Below are 24,642 nucleotides of genomic sequence, written 5' to 3'. Positions count from 1 at the left end.
CAATTTTTAAATGGTAAAGCGACTTATGGGCCACCCTGTATAATGTCTTCATTATCTGCTAATAATTCTAGGTATTTTGGTATTTCGCCCGATTGCGATGTAAGCGGTGTATTATGAGAATTCTGAAGGAATGGCTGCATGTCTCTGCTGCCTTCTGAGCTGCTGGATTTCCACGAATTCCCTGAAGAAAGCAATCGATTCTATTACACAGGTTCTTGTTTATAGATTTGGTTTTGACGTACAATGAAACAGGAATAGAGAAGCAGCATAGATAGATTGTTATAATAATTGATTAGGAAATAACAGTTTATTTGTTATGAAGATTTTACTTGTATTCAATAATTCCCGTCTAATTTAGTTTCTTCTTTTAGTCAACGTCGTCTCTACAATTAGACTCATTCTTTTTTTACCGTTGGCCACAGCCAATTTTTGGAGCAAAGACTTTGTTTATAATAAATTATTGTCATTTTCTAAAAGTGAGAATCAGTGTCGTTTTAATAACCCTCAACATAGATGATGTTCACAAAGAACCTACCTGAATTATTATGATTTTGATTCTCGTCAGCAAAGTAAGCCATGTTAGACACGCCTGCAAGCATGAGCCATGCAATGATAAATATGTGTTCAAGCAAATTGTTAAATTTATACAGCATAGCCGAGGATGGGTGGCAGACTCGGTAACAAAGTGATTCCTTGTGCAAAAATAAATAACAGACGTAGAATAAATATTTCTCATATGAATCTTCGTTTTCGAGAAAATCGACGTTGAAGATAATCAGTTCCACTCTCATAGTCGATCTTCTCGAAAACGAGGGCACGTATCCAAACATATTTTATTCTACATTTTTTATTTCTTTCAGCCCAATAAATCCACCACTCATCCTCGCCCAGCCCGTATATCGAACACTTTTTATGATGCTGCGAAAAACATGCCTATGTTGTGACTTGTGAAGAAAAGTCGGATTTAGTAAATAGATTAAAATTTAAGTAAGGACATTCATGACCATGATTGTACCATTAGATGATGAAGCAGCCAAGGTAAAACTATAAGTTTAGATGTTGAATTTCACTATGACAGTCATGTATAGACATATGATTGTATGCATAAGCATTCTTCAAAGTATCCACAATTATTTACTCGCTGGGCACATTTGCTTCACTGCAGTCTGAACTTACCCCTTCTAGCTAAGTAATGACCAGCATGCACCGGACTTAACGGTCCATCCTCTATAGTACTTCGAAGTCTGACTATGTTTTCGAGGCAGAGTTTAAAGCTGGGCCTGGCGTCGGCAGCGCTCCAGCAACGCAACATCAACTGGTGCAAGACGGGCGGACAGTTAAGGGGTTTAGACAATCTACCACCGGCGCGAACATGGTGTAATACTTCGAGGTTTGTTCTGGCAGGGTATGGCTGCTGGCCCAACGATGTGATTTCCCACATCAATACACCGAATGCCCAGACATCGCTCTGCGAAGTGAACACGCCATCCACTAACGATTCAGGAGCCATCCACCGGACAGGGAGCAATCCTTCCCCTTCCTACACACAGAGCAACGTTTAAACCAACTGCAAACATTAAACCAAGATCGAATTGTACGTACGAGCACACACCTTTCTGTAATAATCATTTTTATATATATCCCTTGCAAGCCCGAAGTCACCGATCTTAACAACACGATTCTCTCGATCCCTAGCAGACACCAAGCAATTCCTGCACGCGAGATCCCTATGTACAAAATGAAGCTCCTCCAGGTAACGGCACCCTCTCGCCACGTCCTCGCACATAGCGAGCAAGTCCTGCAGACGCAGAACGTGCGGGTCCGTTGGTTGCAGGGATCGACCGGCCCTCAGATAGCTCAATAAATCCCCAGCCTCCATGAGCTCCAGCACCAGCAGCGGCGGATCCGTGTCCATGCACACACCGAGAAGTCTGAGAACATGCTTGTGACGGAAGTGGCTCATGAGCCTAGCTTCTTGAAGGAATTCCGTCTTCTCCTGCGCCGATGCTCCCTTCCTAAGCGTCTTGATCGCAACGGGGGTGACTCCTGGTCTGTCCAGGTCCATAGCGTTTCCTTGGAACACCTGGAACATTCCAAACAACTCGTGATAATCATAACTCTACAATGCCACGTGCCATCCCGACAATCTGTACTCGATATGTTACTCGCCTCTCCAAACGCCCCGCTGCCCAAGAACTTCGCTAACGTAATTTGCTCTCGCCTGATCTTAGGAAGGGTGGAGTCGTCAGGATCGTTCTGCAAGGTGGACGCGTAAAGGGCATTGGACTGAACGAAATTACCCCGCGGTATTTCCCGAAGGGTGGCCAATTCCACGTCGCTCACCAAAGGTGGTAACACTGCCTTCTTGTCCTCTTTACGTTGCCTGTACACTGCTGAATTACAAAATTCATTCGTTTACCCCGCTAACTCGATCTCCCACCGCAGGCTCGAGAGCGCGTGATCTGCTGTTACGATCGTACACTTACGGCAGAGGAAGTAGCAGAAGCAGATGAGCATGATGGTGATAACAGGGACGCTGAGTCCCAACACCAGCCCCAGGTGTTGTTGAGCAGCCAATATACCCCCCGTAGTTTCCGTCAAGTCCACGATCAGGCTGGACCGGCTCCAGGCGCCGAATCCGTATGCGTTCCTGGCTTGAACGCGAAACCGATACTTGTCGTCCATGTCCCCCGTGATTATCCAATAGCTGTCCGTTCCGTTGTAATACAACTTCCACACCGCGTTCTCCGTGGAGTCGATCTGCTCGTTGATTTCGTTTATCCTCATGCCCTCGACGCAGTACAGGGTGATCTGGGAGCCATGAGCTTGGGCAGGCTCCCAATTCAATTGGTAAACGGAATTGCGAAGCTTGGTCACCGTGGGCATCCCCGGGGCACTCGGTACGTCGCCTGTTCCAACAATCATTCACAACATTGACAAAACGAAATTGCAACAATGGTTAAAAGAAATCACGAGCCTAGTTACCAAGCGTCTGAAACGTGAACCTGCCATCCGCTGGCCAAACGAAGTCCTTTTTATAACTCGGATACCTCAGAAGCAGACGGAACTTGTAAAGAGTACGAGGTTGCAGTCTCTGAATGAAATACGTCACTTTGTCATTGCTCACTGTGGAGTGGTTCGCGATCTGCCAGTCCTCCACGGCGACGTCTTTGTACTCTAAAGTGTACCTGATCGTCAGGTTGACAGTCGGTACCCAAGACACGTTCAAGCTGTTCACGCTGATCCCGGATGAAGTCAAGTTATTCGGCTCCGGGAACATTTTCACCACCTGGCCGCGGCTCTCGCTGTAGACGTCATTAAAGTGAGCGGGATAGGCACGAACGAACACCAGGTATTCCTGTCCAGGCAGCCAGGGCTCCAGCATCGTGAAGAATCTACCGTCAGCCGTGCGCTCGGTGCCCTTTATCAGCTGCTCTCCTTTCTGCCGTGCCCCGTTTATCAATCGCACCAATCGCCAGTGCACCTCGTACCTGACCGCCGCGGCGTTCAGTATCTTCGGCGGCATCCAATAAACCACAGCCAAAGTGGGCGTCAGAGCTTGGACGGTAACGTTCTCTGGAGTGGTAGGAGCACCAGCCCCGGTTCTCAACACCACACCCGAACCGAACTCCAAGCTCATCGACTCCAGATCGGCGTAGTAGTTGCTCAACGCCAGCTTCAATCTGTACTTCGTGAAGGGCTTCAGATCCGTTATCTCGTACTCCGTCTCGTAGGTCTGCAGCTTCGTTCTCTCGCTGTCCTCGCACTTGGTGGGATCGTTCTCCAGGCACTGCGACACGTATATCGTGTACAGCGTCCTGGGTAGACTGTATCCCTCGCAACCAATGTGGGGGACAGGCTGAGGGAGCTTCACGGTAATACTGTACGCCGTCTTCTTGGTTTCTTCCACGTTGTAGGACACCTGATGGGGCACCAAGCAGTTCGTGATGGGATAGGGCTGCAGGGATTTCCCTAAAGCCTTGATGCTTCGCACAGATGGTAAATAAAAGTGCTTGATCTCCCCATCCTCTGGGTATTTCTTGTTTATAAAGTATATCTGGTCCTCCGCGATGTTCGACCAATATATGTTCATTTTATCGACTGTCAGAGAAGTCGGCGGCAAGCCCTTGTTGAAGTCCGCGCTGACTATCAAGCTGCAAGTACATCCATTGATATCAGCGATGTTCAAGTGACCTTCCAGGGAGATCCAATACATGGCTGGCTTTTCAATGTTCGTACTGTCGATCGCCATCACAGGAATCACGGATGGCCTGTACGGGCAAGAGCAATCGTCGATGTGGTTGAAGAAGGGTTGACTAGATTCCCCGTCCAAGTCAGATTGCATTATCACACCCCTGTCATTCTTCGTCAGCTCTATCCAGTACAACGATCTGCAAAGGTAAACGCGCCATATATATCAATCGTACCTAGGACATGTTAAAGTATGATTGAAAATTAGTGATTACCCTGTTGATGGCAGGATATCGAGATTCAAGATGCGCCTATTAGCCGTGACGATGCGCTCGTACTTGACAATCCCAGCCTGCCACATGGTCAAGTCTAGTTTGATGATGTGGCCACCGTTCTCGCGGTAGCCAGACTCGGACCAGTACAAATCTCTCGCAACCCAATCGACAGATACACTAAGGGCGCTGTTATTCAGCGTCAAGATCTTCGTAGCGTTCGCGCCGATCAAGTCCGACGTGACCAGCTCTTGCATCTCGTTGATCCAATAGATCTTGCGCTCCGCTGCCAGGTAAGTGACCTCGACAGCGATGTGTCGAGTGATAGTGTGATTCTCTTCCTGGTCCAAGTCCGAAATCCTCACCGCGTCCATAGTTGCGACCAACAGTTGCGGCACTGGGTTCTCGTATATCGTCGACACGTTGATCACGTCGGTGTACGGGCCGGGCCCGATCTCCGTGTGAGCTCGGACTTGGAAATAGTACGTAGTGTTTGGCAGCAGGTCGTGCACGGTGTGCTGCAATTTATCGGAGATGAGAGACTGATCGCAGATTTGGATCTCCGCGTCGTCCTCTATGAACCAACATTGAACGGTGTAACCCACGATCAAGCCGTTCGCGAACTCTGGTTGATCCCATCTGCGATAACATATAAGAGCCACGGTTAGTTGCGTGGAAGTTGGCTTCACTTGAATGGGAACAGATATGTAGCATCTTAATGCTTGAAAAGTGAAGGGACTTTCGCAATTACTTTATTCGCGGTTACCCGCGTCGTACACTCCCGTCCATCGATCTCTCGCTTCACCTGGTTTCGCAATCGTTACTAGACACACGTAAGACATTCCTCTTACCTGAATATCACGAATATGTCGACGCTCTCGCTGGGGGGTTCTTTGTGGAATTCAATGAACGCTCTAGGATCCGTTGGCTGACTGGGCACACTTTGCGGCGATCTTAGTGTCCTCCTAGTGTGATGTGCTGTTTCCCAATAGGTGAACGCTTTCACGGTTACCTCCAGCACCGAGTACGGCAGAATCCGCTCGGAATTATTGTAAGGCATCGAGGTCTCCGTGGTGATCTCTGGATTGGAGTTAGTGTTAATGTAATCCGCAAACTTCACTTCGTAGAACACCGTTCCGTAGTTGATGTTCTCCACGGGGTCCCAGGAGATGTTGAAGTTCCTCCAAGTCCCTTCCACCCTAATACTGCTGTAATTCACCGCGTTCGGCAAAACCGCCACAGTCTCTGACGTGAGATTCTTTGGATACTGGTGGAGAGCTGGGTCCATTACAGCCACCATGTGGAGACCTGACAAGGTGATCCCATTTATTATGGCGGTGTTTTGGCCAGACAGGTCGCCTATCACCGCGTTTCGGTCGTCTTGGAGCCACAGAAGGTGTTCCGAGAAGTAGCACAGTGGGCCTTGCATGTTTGGATGCTGCAGAGCTGAAACCTGCGGAGGAAAATATGATAGAGAATATTGAATCGCTTCGTCGATGCTATCGGGCAGGGTTTAGAGTTTAGATACGAACCTTTTCAGGCACAATTTTGTGACTCATCGGGATTCTTTCAGACGTTGGCGCGCGATAAACGATCGATCCGCTCTCGTAACTGCGAACGATCCAATAAACGTATCTGTTCTCGGTGTCCAGAGTTAAACCCATGACTTGCTTGCCATTAAATATCTCGTCAGAATGATAGTATCTTCTATCCTGCCCATTTAACCGCGCAACTTCCACAGCGTGCCCGGTGGACCAGTACAAGTACGCCTCCATGGAGTCGATCATTAATTCCTTAACGATAGCTAAGATCGACATGGGCTCTTGGTGAGATCCATTCAAATTTGCTCTGGTTATCTGAAAGAAATTCTATAAAGCTGCACCGCCGCAACTTCCACTGCCCATCGGAGAATCTATTTCGCTTACGATCTGCTGCTTCGGATTAGCCCAGTATAGCTTCCTCGATATCCAATCGACGGCAACACTCCCGACAGAATGAATATTCATCTTCGCCTTCTGATGGCTGGTGACATTGTACCGGTATAGAGCAGAATTATTCCCCACGATATATAGAACGTCCTTGTACCAGCTCACGTCGACTATGTGATAATCAGTCTCAGCTTCCTTCAAGCTGGCTTTGTACATCAGGGTATCAATGTTCTCCCCAGTCACGTCGCTCCGTAGGAGACCCTCGTTGGCGGACCAAAGAATGGACGCGTGCGATCCATCCCTGAGGGGTGAATAAATAATTAGGAAACACTGGCGCAACTTCGATTAAACCGTGCCAAGCAAGACGGTATACCGCAACGTCCGGCCCCTGAACTCCGTGGACCAGGGTCCTCTACCAGCGCTGGTGTACGCGGCCGCTTTGATCGAGTATTCCGATTTTTCTCGGAGATTGTGCACGGTGTGAGATGAGCCGGCGATATCTTTCTGATGGATCGTCTCCCCCGTAGACTCGTCCTTCATCTCCAGCTCGTAGGACCAATTCTGCCAGGCACCCTTGCCCTGGCCACCCAACAGATGAGGCGCCTGCCAAGACACTTTCGCCCTCTCCACCCCCAGGACCGCCTGCACGCCTGTCGGTGGGTTCACTGGGACTGGGACCGGCTGGCTGGCATCCATAAGTACATTGACACTGACAAATGAACCGTTCGACCTGCAACAGACATGTTTCGTGGAAGCTTCCGGCGAACGACGCTGCGTATCCTCGACAGAATCTAGATTCTCACCTATCGGGGTACGCGTTGTGGAAGTATCTGTTCTGCCCCGAGTGGTACCCCTCTATCAACACTTCCTCCCCGTTCGTCCAATAGAACAGGCCGTTCGCCATGGCCAGGGAGACCACGTTTTTGAACTTCGGCTGCTGCGTGTTCTGGCGAAGGTCCAGGATCTCGCGGCCGTCCAGGGAGACGGACATCACTGTGTTCTGGATGTGATGGGGGACTAGCAGACGGAAGTTCGTGTGGTCGACGGTGAACGCGCCTAGATTAGCGTCGTCTAAGATTAAGTAGGGCTGAACCTGTAACAATTCGGTGATACTTGATGATCGTCCTATCCGAGATGTGGGTATTTCTTAAACGTAGTTACACCTTATAATCGCAAATTGGTCACGTGGGGTTCACCACACTTCAGCGTCATTTTTGAGTTACCATTTTCGTATTTTTGAATCTTTTCACTTTTCAGTGGTAATTGTGTATTCGTAACATATTTTATAAAAAAATTACTGTTTTTGATTTCAGACACAACACACAGCTTTTTTTCAGGGCCACCGTGTAGCCGTCTAAAATCGAGATAGTTTCGTATATGTACCCATAACTTCCGAAAAAGAATATATTTTTAACTGAATTTTTTTTTTAAGTAGATCCTAATACTATGTAAAAAATAATACAAAAACGGAAAATCTTCATCAAGCCGTTGACTTGTAAAAAAATCCACAAAATGTACATATTTTCCGAGCGTTCAAACGGGTATACCCCCTTAAATATCCTTTTTGCAACGCTGCTTGAATCGTACCTCGTGCTTCACTCCATTGCTTATGTCAGCCAGGTCGAGTCTGTACAAGCCACCTCTGGTCACCCAGAATAAGTAACCGTTGTAGGGATCTACCTCGATGTGGGTGGGTCGTGTCAGAAAGCCAGCCACGGCCACTGTCAAACCTCTGCCGTCTAAATTGCACCTAGCTATCTGCCAGACTGTCGTCGCGTGTTTCACCTCGCCGAGGATGTACAGGTGGAGGTTCAGCCAGTCGACGGACAGGCTGAGGGGCTTGAAGTTTGCCTGGCTGGGGCTGAGGAGCACCGTAGGCGTCGTTCGTTTCACGATCGATGTTCTGTACACGTATCCCAGGGAATCGGAAACGAACAGCTGGGCAGAAGCTACGTGGATCGCCACGCCGCGAATCGTGCTGGTGTTCTCGTAGACGACGCTCGGCTCGTCCAGCATGTCCGCGTCCTGCTTCATCACCACGTGCTGACCACCGAGGATTAGAATGGGCTGCTGAGTATCTTTCACTGAAACATTGTGGATTACGTTGAAAGTCTGTGGCTCTTTTATCTCGAAGATGCGCTGAACTTTCAATTGACTTGGAAATTGCAGATGCTCCGGTACGTACCAGCTGGCTCCGGGGTGGTCGTGATGGAGATGACTGCCGGAGGACCCTCGCCCACTCCGTTCCTCATGGTCACGCTTATGGAATAATTCTTATTCGGCTCGAGGTTTTGGAACATGTAGTGGTCGGTGTTCTCGGAGGCTGGAATGTCCTGTCGATCAATCGCGAGGCGTGTTAAACGTGCTGATAACGCGGTCATCCCTTTCAGTCCCTCGCTAGGAAGTCGGTATGCGAATAGGAATAGAAACGCCATGCCAGAAACGTATACCGTGGAAGAACTGGTTCTTACAAGTGACAAGCTGTGTTAGCGGGACGAAAATTAGCGGCATATTAATAGTGATTTGCGATAGCGGTGTATGCAAATCACTTCAAGCGAAGAGCATTCTTTCAAAGTAACTATTTTTCCAAGTACCAGCGATAAATCACTGGGTAGGTTGAATTTTTATCTAAGTTAATACAAAGGTATTGAATTTGAATTGAATTATCTGTTCAAATACGAGCTCCCTTAACAACGACCCAAATCAGCGTGCAATTTCACCCCAGACATGCTCGTATCTCCCCCATTTTATCTATCCAAAGTATACGTATACATTCCCATCGGAGGAACGAGGGTAATCTTGTAGAACCAGGTTGACATTTCACAGTGCTGTTTGCTACGAAAGTCAGCGAAGTAGGGAAAGCGCAAATGAAGTTTGAGGCGTCGATAGAACCGTGTGGTCAGACGTCTCGTAGAAGAGAGCGTTGGAACGTGCGCTTAGAATTGCGCGCCTCGCGAGGTAGGGAGGCAGATAGAGTTATCACATGATGTATGGTTGTAGAAAAGTTCTGGCGTGGCGTATACCTTAAGCTGGGAGTGGTCAGCCCCTTGCAGACGCAGGACATAAGACAAAAGTGGCCCATTCGGGAAAGGTCCCGGTTCCCAAGACACAGAGATGCGGCAGCTGTCTACCACCGCCGATCTTAAAATTACCGGTGCTGAGGTCGGCAAACCTTCGGCGAGTGTTCTTATCACGACGCTCGGGGCGGAGACGATCGGCTCGGGATTATGCTGAGACGATTTTAAGAGCAACGCTACGCGAAACTGCAATTGGAAGACAAGAAACGAAAACTTTTATGCAGCAGTCGCTACTATCGTGAAGATTCTGAGAAAAAAGAGTTAGGTAACAATGTATTCCAAATTTCTCAACTCTTCATTGATTCTTCGAGGCATGCATAAATTCTACTAATAATTGTAGATCGATATCTTTCAGGTACGCGTCGTAAACGGTATTAAATTGCGAAGTGCTGGATCGCAAGCTAGGTGGAGGAGAAGGCTTACCCTGTACTTAGTGTACGGCTGCAGGTTCTCGACCAGAATTTGATCATCCTCACCCCAGGACTGGTTCCTGCAGTACTGCCACGTTTCGGCCAGTTCTTCGTACCTCCACTGCACCAGGTACGAAATACCGCCTCCTCGTCTTTCGATGTCTATTCCTTTCCATTCGAGCCGTAGGGACGTTGCGGTCAGGGAGTCTGCTACCAGCGCCGGTGCCGGAGGAATACCTATCTCCGCTGTTGATCGACATCATTCGATATTAATGGAAACTTATATCAGAGACGAAGAAAGAATTGATGGTTAGATCGGTAAGTCTCGAATGTGGCTGACATACTGAAGAAAAGAAGATCGCGTTATCAATACTATATAAATATGAAACGTAACATCAATGAATCATAACCATACAGTGGCTCATAGACGGTGTATCTATCACTGGCGTTTCACTAGCGTAAGAATTGAATGACGAGCAATCTCTGTCCATAAACTATCCGCACGGGACACTCACGATGCCCGCGATAAATCTGGAACGGCAGCGAGCCTTCAAAGAGTACCAGCTCATACTAGACGAGCTGAGAGCCTCGTTTCTGGAAAAGTGGAAGGTAATCAAGAGGGACACCGTCACCCTCGACGACTTCGAACAGTTGCGTACAATCGGGACCGGCGCGTTCGGCCGCGTGATCGTCGTCAAGTACATGGCCACCTCCGCCTACTACGCCATGAAGATCCTAGAGAAGGCGAAGATCGTGAAGCTGAAGCAGGTGAACCACACCTACAACGAGAAGAGGATACTCCAGTGCGTGAGGTTTCCCTTCGTCGTCTACATGGAGTTCTGCTTCAAGGACAACTCATACATCTACATGGTGCTGCCTTACATAAACGGCGGCGAGATGTTCACCCACTTAAGGCGGATGGGCAAGTTCGACGAATCTTTGGCGAGATTCTACGCCGCCCAGGTGGTACTGGCGCTCGAGTATCTGCACCATTGCAGGCTGGTCTATCGGGACTTGAAGCCGGAGAACATTCTGATCCAGAACACGGGCTACATCCGGGTGACAGACTTTGGGTTCTGCAAGATGATCAACAGCAGAACGTGGACGCTGTGCGGCACGCCCGAGTACCTCGCGCCGGAAGTGATCCTGTCGAAGGGCTACGGGCAGTCCGTGGACTGGTGGAGCTTCGGTGTGCTAATCTACGAGATGAACGCGGGGTATCCGCCGTTCTACTCGCGGGACCCGATGAGGATATACGAGAAGATCGTCGCCGGCAGGTACAGGTTCGCCCCCCATTTCGGCGAGGAGCTCAGAGATATCCTGAAGAACATACTGCAGGTAGACCTGAGCAGGCGTTTTGGCAATCTAAAGGGAGGCACTCTGGACATAAAAGACCACAAATGGTTCCAGACCACGGATTGGATGCAAATCTACCACCAAACGATACAGCCCAGCTTTATACCGGATTGCCCGTCCGTCGAGGACACGGGCAACTTCGACCACTACGACGAGGTGCCACTGAAGTCCGACGCCATCGATCGTTACGCCAAAGAGTTCGTGAACTTTTAGTTAAAGCGTTGGGAATGTAGACCGCAACGGAGAATAGTAATAGCTTTAAGATAGTTATAGAGAAACATGTTGTGCAAAGATACATTAGAAGAAGGTGTGCTACGAACGGGTTCGATTACCTTTCAACTGCTGGAAGTAACGATTCAAGGCGTCGTGACAGCCGAGAACACAGTACAGTTCCTTGGGCGGCAGCAGCTCCTGCGTCCCGTTCTGCAAACAACGTGCCGCGTTCAACTTTCGCGAACTGTACGCTCGGTAGAATTACGAATTACAGTGTTAAGATAAGAAATTCATTTAAGGAAATTGTACTAACGCAGACTGCCTGGCAGCTCGTGTCGAGTGCTCGTTGCCACGCTCCACAGCCTTTTGTGCACTGAAACAGAGAACGACCAGATGTACCATACTTAATTACATTCATAGCTCTTCGTCGAGTTACGCGACACCTGAGATTAAAATCAGCCCCCTACGATTATTTCCACTTCTTTGCTCTCGTTTAAATGACCGCGTCGAAACGACTCCAGTTTCTTTCCAATCAGCGACTCCAATCGCGACGGAGCATCAATGTCGCGTGCAGGCCGCATTATTTTGGCATTGAAGCAACTGGAACGTCTGCGTGGCGAAGTGCTCGAGAGACACGGGCAAGAAACATGTGGCACGTGCCTCAAGTAACGCCCACGTTCATAAGACAGCCGCTCGGTTCGTGCCGAGCATGGATTTGCGAACCGAAGTTTAACGCATTAACTTTCCGCACGGGAGGATGTGGGCATTTGCCGGCGACAACAAGCCAGCCGATGATGAGCAGCACGAAGGGAAAGGAGCGCCTGGAAACGCGGCCAACGCGCGCCTGTTTTCGCGATCTGCCCGCGAGCTTCGATTTCCTTCCCATCGATACGCGCTCGCTGATATACGCACGTTCCTCCTAGCGTTTTTCTTCCAGGGCGATAAACGCGGCGTAAGATCAACGATGTTATCGTTAAGAAAATTGCGTTATTACTTTGACATAGTTAGTCCGCGCTGCGGCGACTTTGCGTTACCGATAAATGGAATTATGCGGCATGCCGGTCGAGTACGAGCTTCCAGAAATGTCCATTGATGCTTTTTAACCGGAAGCTCGCGCGGGAAGCCGTGGAAATAAACAGCAGACCCGGTAGCCTAACGGAACACAGTATCCGTCTTGTCGTTCTCTTATGATCGTCTCGAAGAAATCGTGTTCGCTCGTCAAGCGAAGCGTAAATACACAAAAGTGATTTAGCGTGCTCGGCTGGCTCAAGAGCTTCGGGAAGAGCAAGATTCTGATAGTTCTTGACTGAATCGTTTCGTTCGTCGTCAGCTCCAGCTGTATACAACTGTTCTTTTTCAAGCACCTTCTTCAGCCTTCCGACCCAGCCGCATGTCTTGTCTCAATTCCGAGGGACTGGTAATTAGCGTTCGATCGTGTTTGAAGATGAACTGGAAGTGATGTGCAGCGGAATCTCTGGTTCAACGTCGTGTGTCGAGATACGAGTGAGCTATTTACCAATTGTCGTGACGAACGGCACTCTAACGCGATCCACAGGCGCCGCGCCTCAACGATACGGGAAGCATAATTCAAGGGGCATTAGTGGTGCACCTGCGTCTATCATCGCGCTTTGAATTTCGAAAGAGATTTATAGTTATTACTACCGTTAAAGGCGGTAAAGTAACTTCGATTAAGCACCTACGTTTCAAACTTCACTTTGAATTGGTTTTGGATTGTTCGATAGCTCGAACCGAAGGGACGATAGATGCCAGACCTTCCTCTGGAAAGAATCTGAATAATCTATGTTTACAAGCTTACATACCGAAGTTTTGACACCCCGAACGTAACCGATGGGAGATAACCAGCGAAAGGTCGCGCAACATCCATGTTGCATTTATAACGTGATAGATTCGTACGGTGGCATTCGAGGGTATCACATAGGTCAGCTGGTGTGAAAAGTCTAGAAGGAAAGGGACCTCGGCGCTAGATAAACGTTATTTGTAAACATTTGGTGGCAGTCCAGTTTTACGACGCCGCTTTCAAGCATTCCAAATGCCCGCGCGATTCGCTCGAGAGGAGCGCGACAATTGTTAGCGTTCACAAACAGAAGTATAAACGGCGTGGACGTATCGAACACGGAAAGAATCACGAGCATTTACCCCCGAGGCAAGCAGCATTTCTTCGATCCGCGCCCGCGTTAAAAATACCATCTTCCTCTCTCTTATCAACGCCCGAGAGAAGAAAAAGGAGGATGTTCACGCGCAAGGAGTAGCCGGCGAGCATTTATCTCCGGCGTGCACGACAGTTGGAACTGCTGCTTTAACAACCGAGCGGACGATAATTTTTTACCCTTCAATTAATTACTTTCCTCCGCGACGCTCTTATTAATTCGCCCGTATCAAGCTGAATCCTCGTTTTCAATTAGCTCTCTCTCACGAAACAGCGCGCCGTACGCGCTCCCTCTCTGCCGCGTTCGATTCCGTCGTGAAACGTTCCACCGGGCGATTGCTCGGATTCGCCTCGGCTCGTTAAGCGGCCGCGCTGTATTTCTCCTGGCTCGTGCGATAGGGGTTGACAAAACTATCGTGTCGGTGGAAAATGGCTGAAGCGCAGCGGCTCGACGCCCGCTAATTTCTCACTTCCTCATTAAAACCTCAACACACATTACGCCCCAGCCAGGCCCTCGCTCTACTCGGCTCCCCGTAGATCGTAGATCTTCATCGCGCCGCGGACGAGGATCTATTCGTCCGCTCCTCGTTTCGCTTTAACCCCGTACACTGATTGCTCTCCAGCATCCGCCTGTGGAACACGCCGTACGTAAGACGCGAATAACGAGACTCCTAGGATGTTTAACATCGCTCGTTAATTTCTCTGTTTAAGCGAAGCAGAGGACCCCTTGGATCCATCGAGCAAGGGTAGGCTTCTGTTTACTGGTAAACACGTCGAGGGTGGGTCTTGATAGTTTCGCTTGCACGGACGAGTGCCGTTTCTGGTAGCCACTGTCGAGTGGCAGCATTTGTCATGGATATCTTCGCTGTCGGTGGTCCTACGCTTCACGAGCCCACTCCAATATCTGGAGTCAGTCTGGCGGACGAAGAAGGCCGTGGAAAGGCTGCCTACTCCGTGCACTCACGATCCCCAGCCACCGCGACATTCTTATTGAGACGTGTACAAATTGCTGTTTGCAAGATCGAGGACCGCGTGCTTCTCTGCTGTCCTCGTCGAGCTGCCGCGTGGGTACGCTGCACACGCGATACTTCGTATATACAAAAGAAATTCCACGAGTATCGGATCATCGCTATCGAGCCGTAAAATTACCGGAAGAGGCATTAAACCTGAACGGATATACGAACTTGCGCAAGGGTACATCGGCAAAAATTAATATCCAACCGCTTTTTATAGTAACTGATCTTCCGTTCGTAGTTCCTGTACTACTCTTTATAATTTATAACGAAATTGTATGAGGATATCATAGCGTATACTTAATTATTTATACAGAATTGTAGTAACGCAGCACGCGAGATGCTGTTTCTTGTAATCACCGTCGATTGAACCGAGCACAGTTCTTCAAGTTTCCATTAGACTCGATTAAGCATAGCGTAAACAGAATGGGAGCAGGAACGGTTTTAACAGATTATGACTACTATTGCTGACACTTCCACGCGCCTCGTTTCACAGGCTAGTTAATCGTGGAAACGAGGCAGAATTCGCTAACAAACCCCGGCGAAATCGTTGGGCCCGCAGAGGATGGCAATTAGGGTTGCGTTTAGCAAAAAGTAGAGCGTCTTCCTCTTAAATTGTGTCGCTCGCCGGCAAACCGTTACCCGAGCGCGTTACTGGGACGTACGAACCGTGAAACGAGGCGAGGGAGGAAATCGTTTTAAAGCGCAATTCACGTACCGGCCCGTGGTATTCGAGGCTTTTCATCCGTGGCGCGTAACCTCCTGCACACGAGGCTCTGTAAAACATGCTCGGCACAGAAAACCGGCATCCTCGTGCCAGGACACGAGCAAGGGCCCCGCTTAATCACCGTACCCCTTTTTTTCGGGACCAAGCGGTAATTAACTGTATCTGAGTGCCCTTTGTCCCTTTCGTGGCATTAATTGCAGGTCTCGTTTCCTACCCTGGAGACACGCGTTGCTGGATATCCTTCCGGTCGCTGTCGGGGTCCTTTCTCCGTCTCGCCACCCTCCGATCCTCTCTTAGAGAATTTTCTACCTGCAGTGCCATTAAAACGCCCTAACGATCGTCTCTAATTTCTACAAGGGTCCGGTCTGTTTAGTTCTCGCATCGCGGGACAATTTAGCTTTTATTTGAATAGATGCAAAGGTCGAGTGGTGGGTATCTATCGATAGTATAGCCGCGAGTGATCGCTAAATTCCCCCGTTTTTCGCGGGTACTTCCGGAATACGGTGGAAGGATGGACAGAGAGGCCCCGAGGGGCGGAAAGAGACGAGCAAACGTAGAGAGCGAATCCGGAGTCGCACGGTAATTTGGCGACATCCGCCATAGGACGTACTTGTACGCGATCCAATTTAAAGTCACGAAGCCGTACGATCCCATTCTTTCATTCGTATACGCGTAATACTGCGTGTACACACGTTCGCCCATTCATTGGCCACCTCTGCGTACGCTTGAATAGAGAGAGAAAGGGAGACGCGCAGGGCCTGGCTTTGTTTTTATTTGCCGTTTACCGTCTCCCTGGCCGGAGAGTCAGTGAACAGGGGCCCCTGGGACAGCAGCGGAAGTACTTTCATTGTGCCGGGGGACCGGCGTCCCTTTATTTTCGTCTCGCGCACGTTAATAAACGTTCGTCGATGCTCCCCGACGAACTTGCTTTAAATTCGCGCTACGGCCGGCCCGAGAATTGGCCTCGTCCTAAGTCGTCCAGCCACCTACGGAGCCGATTCGCCCGGAAGTCTGACGCCATTCAGGAGATTCCTTGTAAATCATCGCAAGTAAGGGGGTGGACGTCGTCTTTCAGGAAGATTTATCTTAGTTACTCTAGATTTCTTGTCTACGGAATTGATAGAAATGTACATGAAACGTGTACCGACGAAACTTCCAATCTTCTTACCTGATCGATCTTGCATCGCACACCACATCCCACTTCCGAGCTCGAGTCGTCCGTTCGATTCTGAAACAGATCGAACAGCAAGCGTTACTAACGGCGATTAAGGCACAGTGCCTAAGCAATTCGCAGCCGTGCAGGAATATGAATCGACGAGGAAACGTGCAAATATTTCGTCGATCCACCGAAGTGCGAAGGTCCCCAGGCGTGAACATTTAAATTCATGAAGGGACAGGTGACGCGACAGGCGTTCTTGCATAAACATGGTCAGTTACGATGATTATCCCGAAATTCCCATAAGCGTACGCATGGCTTCGCACCCTCGTTATCGGCCCACGAATTGTTCGCCGCCCCTTCGACCCAGTCGGTTCCGCGGAACCTCCCTTCCGCGTTTCACGTTCTAACGATTCGCTCTCGTCTCCATTAAAAAGCCGGACGCGCACCTGTGTACCGGAAGCGCGCGTAACGTACAGGTGCGAGCGGTGCAACGACTGCGCGGGGCCCCGAGGCGGAATCAGGGAAACCACGACACGCCGGCGATCATTCGGCGACTCGTTCGCGACGGGCTTAGGTGCACAGGGGGGCGGTGGTGTCAATTGAACCGGATGAAACAATTTACTAGCTTTTAAAGCTTGGCAAGCGATTCAATTTATTTTCTGCGGCCCCTGCACGTTACGCGACCGTGTCGTTGCCGCCGTTCGTTGCCGAATCGCAATTTGTTTTTTTTTTTTCTCCTACAACGTACCCGACTTTGGGTAAACCCCAGGGAAGCCCCCATGTGTTCCTTAACTTATTCGATGAATAGAAGTTGATTACTTTCGTTGCCTTCGCGAAGTGTGTTTGAGAAGCTGCATAGGCTTTGCTTCGATATTTCTGTCGACGCGACTATTCGCGAAGTGGCTATTTTCCGCTAAAGCGAAGGGACCGTTAACCGTGCACGTTGCTCTCTGTTTTCCCGCGAACAACAGACCGGCGCGGCGCGGCGACCAATGACGAGTCCCCTGATAAGGGAAACCAGAGAGGACGGTGCAGTGTTTTCGCGACTATCGCCCGCTCAGCGTGGATGTATCAATTTTACGATGAATTTTTCTCCCTCCCTTCTTTCCATTGTGGAAACGCATCTCGTTGTCTGTTCCTCGCCGCCCGGCACGATGCTCGTTTAACTTTGCACCCGATTAATCAAACCGTACAGACAGGCAACACCATGCGAAACAAGCGTACCCCTGCGACATCGCCGGTCTCCAACGCCACGATATTCCCAGTAATAATTCCTGTTTCTTAGGAACTCCTCTCCTCTTCTTAAAAACGAACCTTGGAAGCATCCAATTTTATCTCCCACCGCTTCGTGTTTGCTCGCAATTATCGTCGTTCGCTCCAGACTAATCTCACCCGTTCCTTTTCATTCTTTATAACTACCGAAACGTGGCCATCGCGTCAGTGGAATTTTAAAGTCATTCCGTTTCATTGCGGCAGCTCCATCCTTGCTTCCGTTCCCACTGGGAGGAACACGGTGCTCCGTTCGATCCTCAAGACGGAAATCAGCCGGTAAAGTGCTGTTTTATCTGATCGAAGGTAATCGCCTAATGTGTACCTGCTCGTCCTTCCGCACGTCCTTCCGTCATGTTCAACGTCTTCGTCACGCTCGGCAGCGTTCGCCAACTGTTGCGCCTCGCCTCCAACTCGCAGCGACGTTAACGATCGGGTCTAATGACCGGCCTCTGTGTTCCCTCTCGATTCAATACGCGCAACACAGATTTTTCTCGACACCCCCTTCTCAAGGTTCCTCTCAACCGTTACTATTTTTACACGTCGATCACGCATTTATCTATAATCCCCCTCCGCCTCGATTATCGAGTTCCAATCTTAATGCAACGCTTTAACAGCGCGAAGCTTTAAAGATCACCATGCGAACGCTCGTTGACGCTATTGTGCATTCCTCTTCGCGAAAGAGGCACGAATATGGAGGAAGAATAAAAAAATACAAATTGCAGGAAGACACTCAAAATGGCAGGTACGAAGCCCGCACCTGAATTTTCTTGTAACGGACGCCTGTCCGAAACCGATGCAAGTCAGAGGCCTTTGACACGCTGAAGGCGCCCAGGGTGTTTCCAGGTTGAAGGGAAAAGGGTGTCAGGTTTTTTTCGTGCGGTCGTGAACGAGCCACGGTCGCACGGTGTTGAATGTATACCGGACGGTGTCCACTGGGATGGAACATCCACCTTTGAAGTCCGAGGTTTGTCTTTGGCAAACACCTTAAAGGGTGTCCCTTCGCTTTCGTTGCCCGGCCCGTTGAAAGCTCGAACCCAACGGCCGCTCCAGCGACGGCGCCCGTCTACGTGCCCCGCCAATTATTCTCGCGTTACCCGGGGAATTAAAAAGATACACATCGCCCAGCGTGGCTCGCGGTCCGGGCTCGTTAGCATGCAGAGCAGGAAGCATTTTTCATGTCGGCGTTCACAGTGGAAAAGCGTTTCCACGAGTCTTATTGTCAGTGTTGCGTAATCGGCACTGTGCTCCTTGATTTCAGCTGCCTGTGACTAACGTGCCGCGTGGATCGTGGATCCACTCATTCTTATTTCTTAACACATTGCTGACCGGCAATTTTATGCAAAAACCCACCCTTGCCACCGGCTATTTTTCCATAATTGAATATTAAAATGCATATGCTTGCATAACACGAGTATACGTTGAATGAAATTGTTGTAAAAGGTAGGTGTTTCATTATCTAGGCAGTGGCGGACTGGCCAGGGTCTAACAAGGGAATTTCCTCCTGATTACAACGGAATTTTTGTTTGCTGCCCAAATTCACTCTAACGGGGTGTAATTGACCCCTGAAAATCCGGTTACTTTCCGATTTTGTGTTATAACTCATGAGCTGTAAAATAATTTTTGTACCAAATGATAGATCCAATTAAAAGAAGTAACTTTTGCCGTGAAACTTTTTTCTATCTCTTAGAGTTCGCGAGTTATAACACAAAATTGGAAAGTAGCTGAATTTTCAAGAGTTAATTATTCTACTCCCTCCAAGTGAATTTGGGCAGCAAACAAAAATTGCGTCGTAATCAGGAGGAAGTCCCCTACATGTTCACTAAGTTTCAGAATTTTTTTAATTTCCGGGTTCGGGATTTTCCCTTGTAAGCTTTCCCAATGGCAAGTGGGCCCCCCTGATGGAATAGGGCGTTTAAACATCAGAAAATATTACCGAATATTACTAAAAAACATACGTTTATTTCACAAAAATGTTAATCGTGCCTTTTTGCCACTTAAAAAATTTTATTTATTCCTTATAAAAATTAAATGACAGCCTTATAATTCTGACTGGGCCCCCTCTGTCTCCCGGCAACCAATATTTCCAGACCCAGTCCGCCACTGTATCTAGGCTCTAGTAATCTCCACGACACTGGGTCTGTCAAGGCTGCCTCTAGACGCTCGGCCGCGCAGTCGCCATTTAATTTCATTAATTACCTTGAAGATCATGGGGCGAATTAAAAACGGCCAGCATCAGCTGCCACTCGTTACGGTCTTCAAACCGCTGCACACGACTACCCGATCCCGCGTACATGCGCGCGATACGTGCATGCGTTTTAATTGACATGACGTCACGTAAAGGCGCCGAAACTCTGGTTCCCAGGATTTGTTTGTAGGCCGAAGCTGGAGCGATTAAAGCAAATATATTTCAACGAGTTGCCGTACCTTATAGATACTATCAGTTCGCAATGACTATGAAGAAATCACAATCCTTCACGGGTAGAACCTTCGATCCGAAATATCCACCAATTAAGCGACTGTCCCCGTGTAACGGATCACCGGCTCGTTGAGCACGAGAGAAAGTCAGCAGATCCCTTGTCCTTTGAAAACGAAACTCCCTCGAGTTCACATTGAAATCTTAATAGATGTGGGCCTTGCCCGTATACGTGTCCCACCATTGAGGGTTGAATTCAGCCTTAAAATACGCGAAGATCACCCTCGTCTCAAGTATAGATCGTTCCTCGATAAATCCGCCTCCATCGCAGCCACCAAAAAATCTCCGAACTCCTTTACATTCCACCCTTCAGCTTCCAGAATCACCCCACCCCGTAATTCATCCCAATGGAATCTCGATTTAGCAAGAATAATCATCCGAGGACTGTCCCAATTACACGGATCACTCGATCTCGTTTTCCTCCGCGATAGCGTATCTCGCGCTAAAATTAATAGCGGTATCTCCGTAACGATCCGGATTGCCCAAACCTCCGCGACAAAATCGTCTCCTCGGCGTGGATCGCTCGCCGCTATTATCCTTCCCGTTCTCCATCGAGCTCCGCGTCGAATCCCACGGCGATTTCGAATTTCGCTCGATTATCGATGCACTCGGAGGCGAACCCGTAGCAAGTCACGAGGCACGCGTTGTAGGTGAGAGGATGTGGCCGGCAGGAAGTTCATTGTGTACGGCTACACATATAATATTGCACTCGCGGCGATCCTGCCGGCGCGCCGCCAGATCGAAATTCTGCAGGCCGCCACGCAGATTTTCGAATCCCTAGAGGTGTGCGCGTTGTGTTACCTCGCCGCTTCCACGGCTGTCCACGCAGAACGCGACTCGTATGTAGGTTAAAGCGTGGGAGGGGTTCCATTACACGCGCCGTTTAAGTAATTATTTTTCAATTAAAGGGAAAAATTCAGCGGCGTCGAGGGAATTGAGGAATTCCAGCGTCTGCCAGCCGCGCGGAAGACTCGCCCGAGTTAATCGCTAATTGCCACGCTTCTGACAATATTCCGCGGTGTTTTTTAACCGCTCTACATCTCTCGGAGACTTCTTTCGCGCGGCCGACCCCAGCGACAATGGCGACGGATTATCGACGCGCATTAAATCATTTCGTGGCAAAGTACGATGAATTATCGGCCAGGGTCGAAATCGTGACGGCCCGGAGCCGGGGTTTAGAAAGCTCGCGATCGCGATTATGCAAGCATAGTAAGGTCATCCTAGGCATCACCTCGAGATACGATAACGACGTCGCTGCTACTACGTGTTTAGTAAATAACACGGGCGCCCGCTCGCTTCTCCGCCCAGCGTAAACACGAATTCCTGCTACGGAGATTTTAATAAATCGCCTCTGCGCTCGCCAGTGCAACGTGCCTCTCGATCACTTATCTGGACTTTTTACTATATGCTCTGGATCGAAGCCACCGCGCGACTTGGGATTTCGAAATCACGCGGGGACGTGAAAAATCGACCCAAGATTCAGGGGAGCCGTCGAAGACGCCGAAGGGAAGATAAGGGAGCGAGAAGTTGATTTCTGGACCGTGCTCCATTTTATCTGCACCCGTGGGTAATTGAAATGTAACGAGATTAAGGAAACCTTTACATTTAACAAGCTATTGATAAAACCATGCCCTCCTGTCTAGCCAGTGAAAAATTAAACCGATCGACGAGAAGCAACTGGTTGCCGAACCCACTTGAACAAGCGCGCCGTAAAAACCTGCTAATCAGTGTGTTCGGCAATTGGCGCGAACGGAATTGCTACCAATTATCAATTTAACTCTCCACGAAAGGATCGGTTTAATCATTTCTCCAGACCGCCTTTTGTTACGCTCATCTGTCCTGATGCATCCTTTCAGTCTCCTCATTCACTCTTCGTGGGAGCCATAGGACGAAATGAAGAAAAAGACACGCGAGCGCCAAGCAACCATATAATCCACCCGATCCTCTTCAACCGAATTCAAACGCTGTCGTCGAAAGGGACGTGTGAAGATCTTGTTAAAAAATCGCCTCGTGCCGTGGCGAAAGATCCATCGCACCCAAATATAAAGAAAATAGGGGGAAAATGCAGGGAAAAGTGTGATCAGAAGCTCCTGTATCCGTTACAGCTCGTCGTTCATCCTCGAGATCGTGCTTATGGACTGGGATGATGCGCCGTCGTGTAGTTAAGTTAATTAATGAATGGTACAGTCGGGATGGAGAGTGGACTTAAATTGATACGTCCTTCGCGCGGAGCCATTTTTGTGCCGCGCTCGCCTCGCTCCCAAGAACGCTTCTCGCGGCTCCGGCGAACGTCTAAATTCTTGTTTTCGCGAGAAAAAAATTGCGTCATCGTTCGTACCGCGGACGCGGCTCGCCTGTACCGCCAGCTCGTGGACCGCGGAAATTCGACGGCGATAAGGATCGCGCGCACGCGTCGTCGTGCGGCGGCCGAACGGGCGCGCAGAAATTGAAATCGAACCAGCGAGCGAACGTAATCGGCGCCCCTCGCGAAAGAAGCAAAAAAAAAATTGCTATCGATAGGGCTCGCACGATCGATCCTGGCCTCCGTCCCGATCTCACGGGCCAACGTGTGCTTCTCCGCGACCGTGTTGACCTCTTGCCGCGAGGAATGGAGCGCGCGATAAAGAAATTTCCCCGCGATTGCGATTATTTATTGCTGTAAACAATCGGCCCCGCCGTCGTCGCCGGCGGTAGGAAAATACGCGACGGGAAAAATGGCACGCATTTCACGGGCAATTTAGCGGCCGAGCTCGTAGCGTCGCGTCCCGACTTCTTTTCCGTCCAGAGCCACGCTAAGCGGGCATGCAAGCGTCTCGGTCACTTTTATCTATTGCCACTTTCATAATAGGCGCGTGTAATAATATTGCTGGCAATCGCGAGGAGCGGTCGATAAGGGCCACGAAATTCTTATTTCTTCCCCGATAAACGATTGAGAGAAAGAAGCTCCGAGGAGCTGTCGGTTCTTCTTATCCACCCAGTCGCCGTCGACTCTCGCGGGGTCTATGTAAATAACCTGTCACCTTGTTAACGAAATCGACGGGCATTATCGAGATGTCTTCTTCTTTTTCCGCGCTTCAATCGCGGGTGACCATGTTTTCTGAGCGGAGAACGGATTCTGTACGTTGCAGGCAAGACGGGGAGCTTGTTTCAAGGGGACGAAGAGCGAAGTCTGTCGGTGAAGGGTGGAAAGTGGAGAGTTTTGGAGCAGAGGGATGAGAGTTCGTATATAAATGTACTTAGATGATGGTGAACGAAGCGTGTATTCCTTGGAAGCGTTAGCTTTTAGAATTTCACGGACGAAATTACCTGAGTCAAGTCGAGATCGGGGCATTTCGAGGCGCATTCCTCTTGGAGATTGGCAGGAGCAGATCGATCTTCCAAGTCCTCTGGCAGAAGCGCCGCGACGCTCGCCGCCAACGCCAGCACCTTCAGAAACGCACATAATCCCGTTGCTAACATAATATTCGCAACCCCCTCTGAAGCCAGCCCTCGATCACCCTCAATCCACGCGACACCCTTTCAACTGTCGCTCGTCATTGTTCTCTCGATCCCGACAGCATCCACTTCAGGAGAAGGCACGATACGCGGACGAAAGCTGCTTCATCCGCATTCTTCCGCATTGATCCTCGATCGCCGCGGTCTCGAGGACCCCCTGCTCCGTCGCGGCACTGTCCTTCCGACGAGATTCAGCTGCTTAGACCACAATCACTCGCAGAACCGCACACTGAACGGTCACATAAAGAGTCAGGCGACTAGATTGCCTTCTTCCGTCAAAGGATCACACGGCGACACTTCTTGAAGACTGGACGAGACGGTCTCGCGCACTCCTCATCGTGTCCAGGCAAATCATCAACTACAGGTTGATAATAATCTCCCTCCAGCTTGAATTCGCCGGGTTCAAATTCACCCCATCCGGCGCACTCTGTCCGATGCGATTAAGCGTACGTTCGCGTCCAATATTCCCGCGCGCGATCACCACTAAAATTATCCGCAGGCACCAGCGTCAATAAAGAAAATGGCAACGATCGAATTCGGTCGCGAAAAACAGTCACTAAGGCGGGCGGTTTCCCGTGCGCGAGTCGACACCGCGGAACGAAGAGAATCGGAAAACCGTTTCGAATCACCTGTGACGCTGGAGTCACGAGGCTCGTGCAGCAACAGCCCAGCGTGGGTGTTGTTAATGTCTGGCAAGCATAAGAGCAACTGACTCCGAATAGCCACTAGAGAGTCAACTATCCCCCACCATCCGGCACCCTTATCTGTTGCACTCTGCTTGACCAATTCCCGTGCGGTGGTGGTAGGCATACTATACTTACTACGACTCGAGTGTGCACGTGAGCCTCTGCTGCCGGCTGTCGACGTCCAAAGACGGACAGAAGGGAGG

General features: G+C 49.6%; 2 protein-coding genes across 4 annotated transcripts; one reads left to right on the top strand and one right to left on the bottom strand.

The window, feature by feature from the left end:
• Nucleotides 1-22: 22 nt before the first annotated feature.
• Sev (receptor protein-tyrosine kinase sevenless) lies at nt 23-24,478 on the bottom strand. 3 transcript variants are annotated; one of them, XM_076811842.1, is made up of 20 exons: nt 23,565-24,478; nt 16,523-16,582; nt 11,761-11,820; nt 11,567-11,657; nt 9,892-10,124; nt 9,415-9,654; nt 8,577-8,724; nt 7,979-8,475; nt 7,195-7,484; nt 6,765-7,121; nt 6,389-6,692; nt 5,996-6,319; nt 5,315-5,916; nt 4,467-5,102; nt 2,986-4,391; nt 2,487-2,909; nt 2,170-2,393; nt 1,613-2,083; nt 1,177-1,540; nt 23-181 (listed from the first exon to the last, which is right to left on the bottom strand). In XM_076811842.1, the coding sequence occupies exons 1-20, from the start codon at nt 23,715-23,717 to the stop codon at nt 24-26; spliced, it is 7,041 nt and encodes a 2,346-aa protein (XP_076667957.1). In that variant the 5' UTR covers nt 23,718-24,478; the 3' UTR covers nt 23. The 3 variants fall into 3 exon arrangements, with proteins under 3 accessions (XP_076667957.1, XP_076667958.1, XP_076667959.1); XM_076811843.1 differs by having other exon boundaries at nt 2,170-2,390; XM_076811844.1 differs by having other exon boundaries at nt 9,544-9,654.
• LOC143368781 (cAMP-dependent protein kinase catalytic subunit alpha) lies at nt 10,395-11,842 on the top strand. Its single transcript, XM_076811841.1, has one exon. The coding sequence runs from the start codon at nt 10,395-10,397 to the stop codon at nt 11,445-11,447; it is 1,053 nt and encodes a 350-aa protein (XP_076667956.1). The 3' UTR covers nt 11,448-11,842.
• Nucleotides 24,479-24,642: the final 164 nt, after the last annotated feature.

Source organism: Andrena cerasifolii, chromosome 5 (assembly GCF_050908995.1).
Source record: "Andrena cerasifolii isolate SP2316 chromosome 5, iyAndCera1_principal, whole genome shotgun sequence".
In the NCBI taxonomy this organism is placed as follows: Eukaryota; Metazoa; Arthropoda; class Insecta; order Hymenoptera; family Andrenidae; genus Andrena; species Andrena cerasifolii.
Note: the sequence above shows the minus strand (reverse complement) of the source record. Positions and strands in the feature narration are given on the sequence as shown.

Coding starts and splice junctions, on each gene's coding strand:
- LOC143368781 (XM_076811841.1), top strand. CDS start 10,395: ATGCCCGCGATAAATCTGGAACGGCAGCGAGCCTTCAAAGAGTACCAG.
- Sev (XM_076811842.1), bottom strand. CDS start 23,717: ATGTTAGCAACGGGATTATGTGCGTTTCTGAAGGTGCTGGCGTTGGCG. Junction 6,320..6,388: donor CTAATCCGAAGCAGCAGATC/GTAAGCGAAATA, acceptor AATTTCTTTCAG/ATAACCAGAGCAAATTTGAA. Junction 4,392..4,466: donor GATATCCTGCCATCAACAGG/GTAATCACTAAT, acceptor TTACCTTTGCAG/ATCGTTGTACTGGATAGAGC.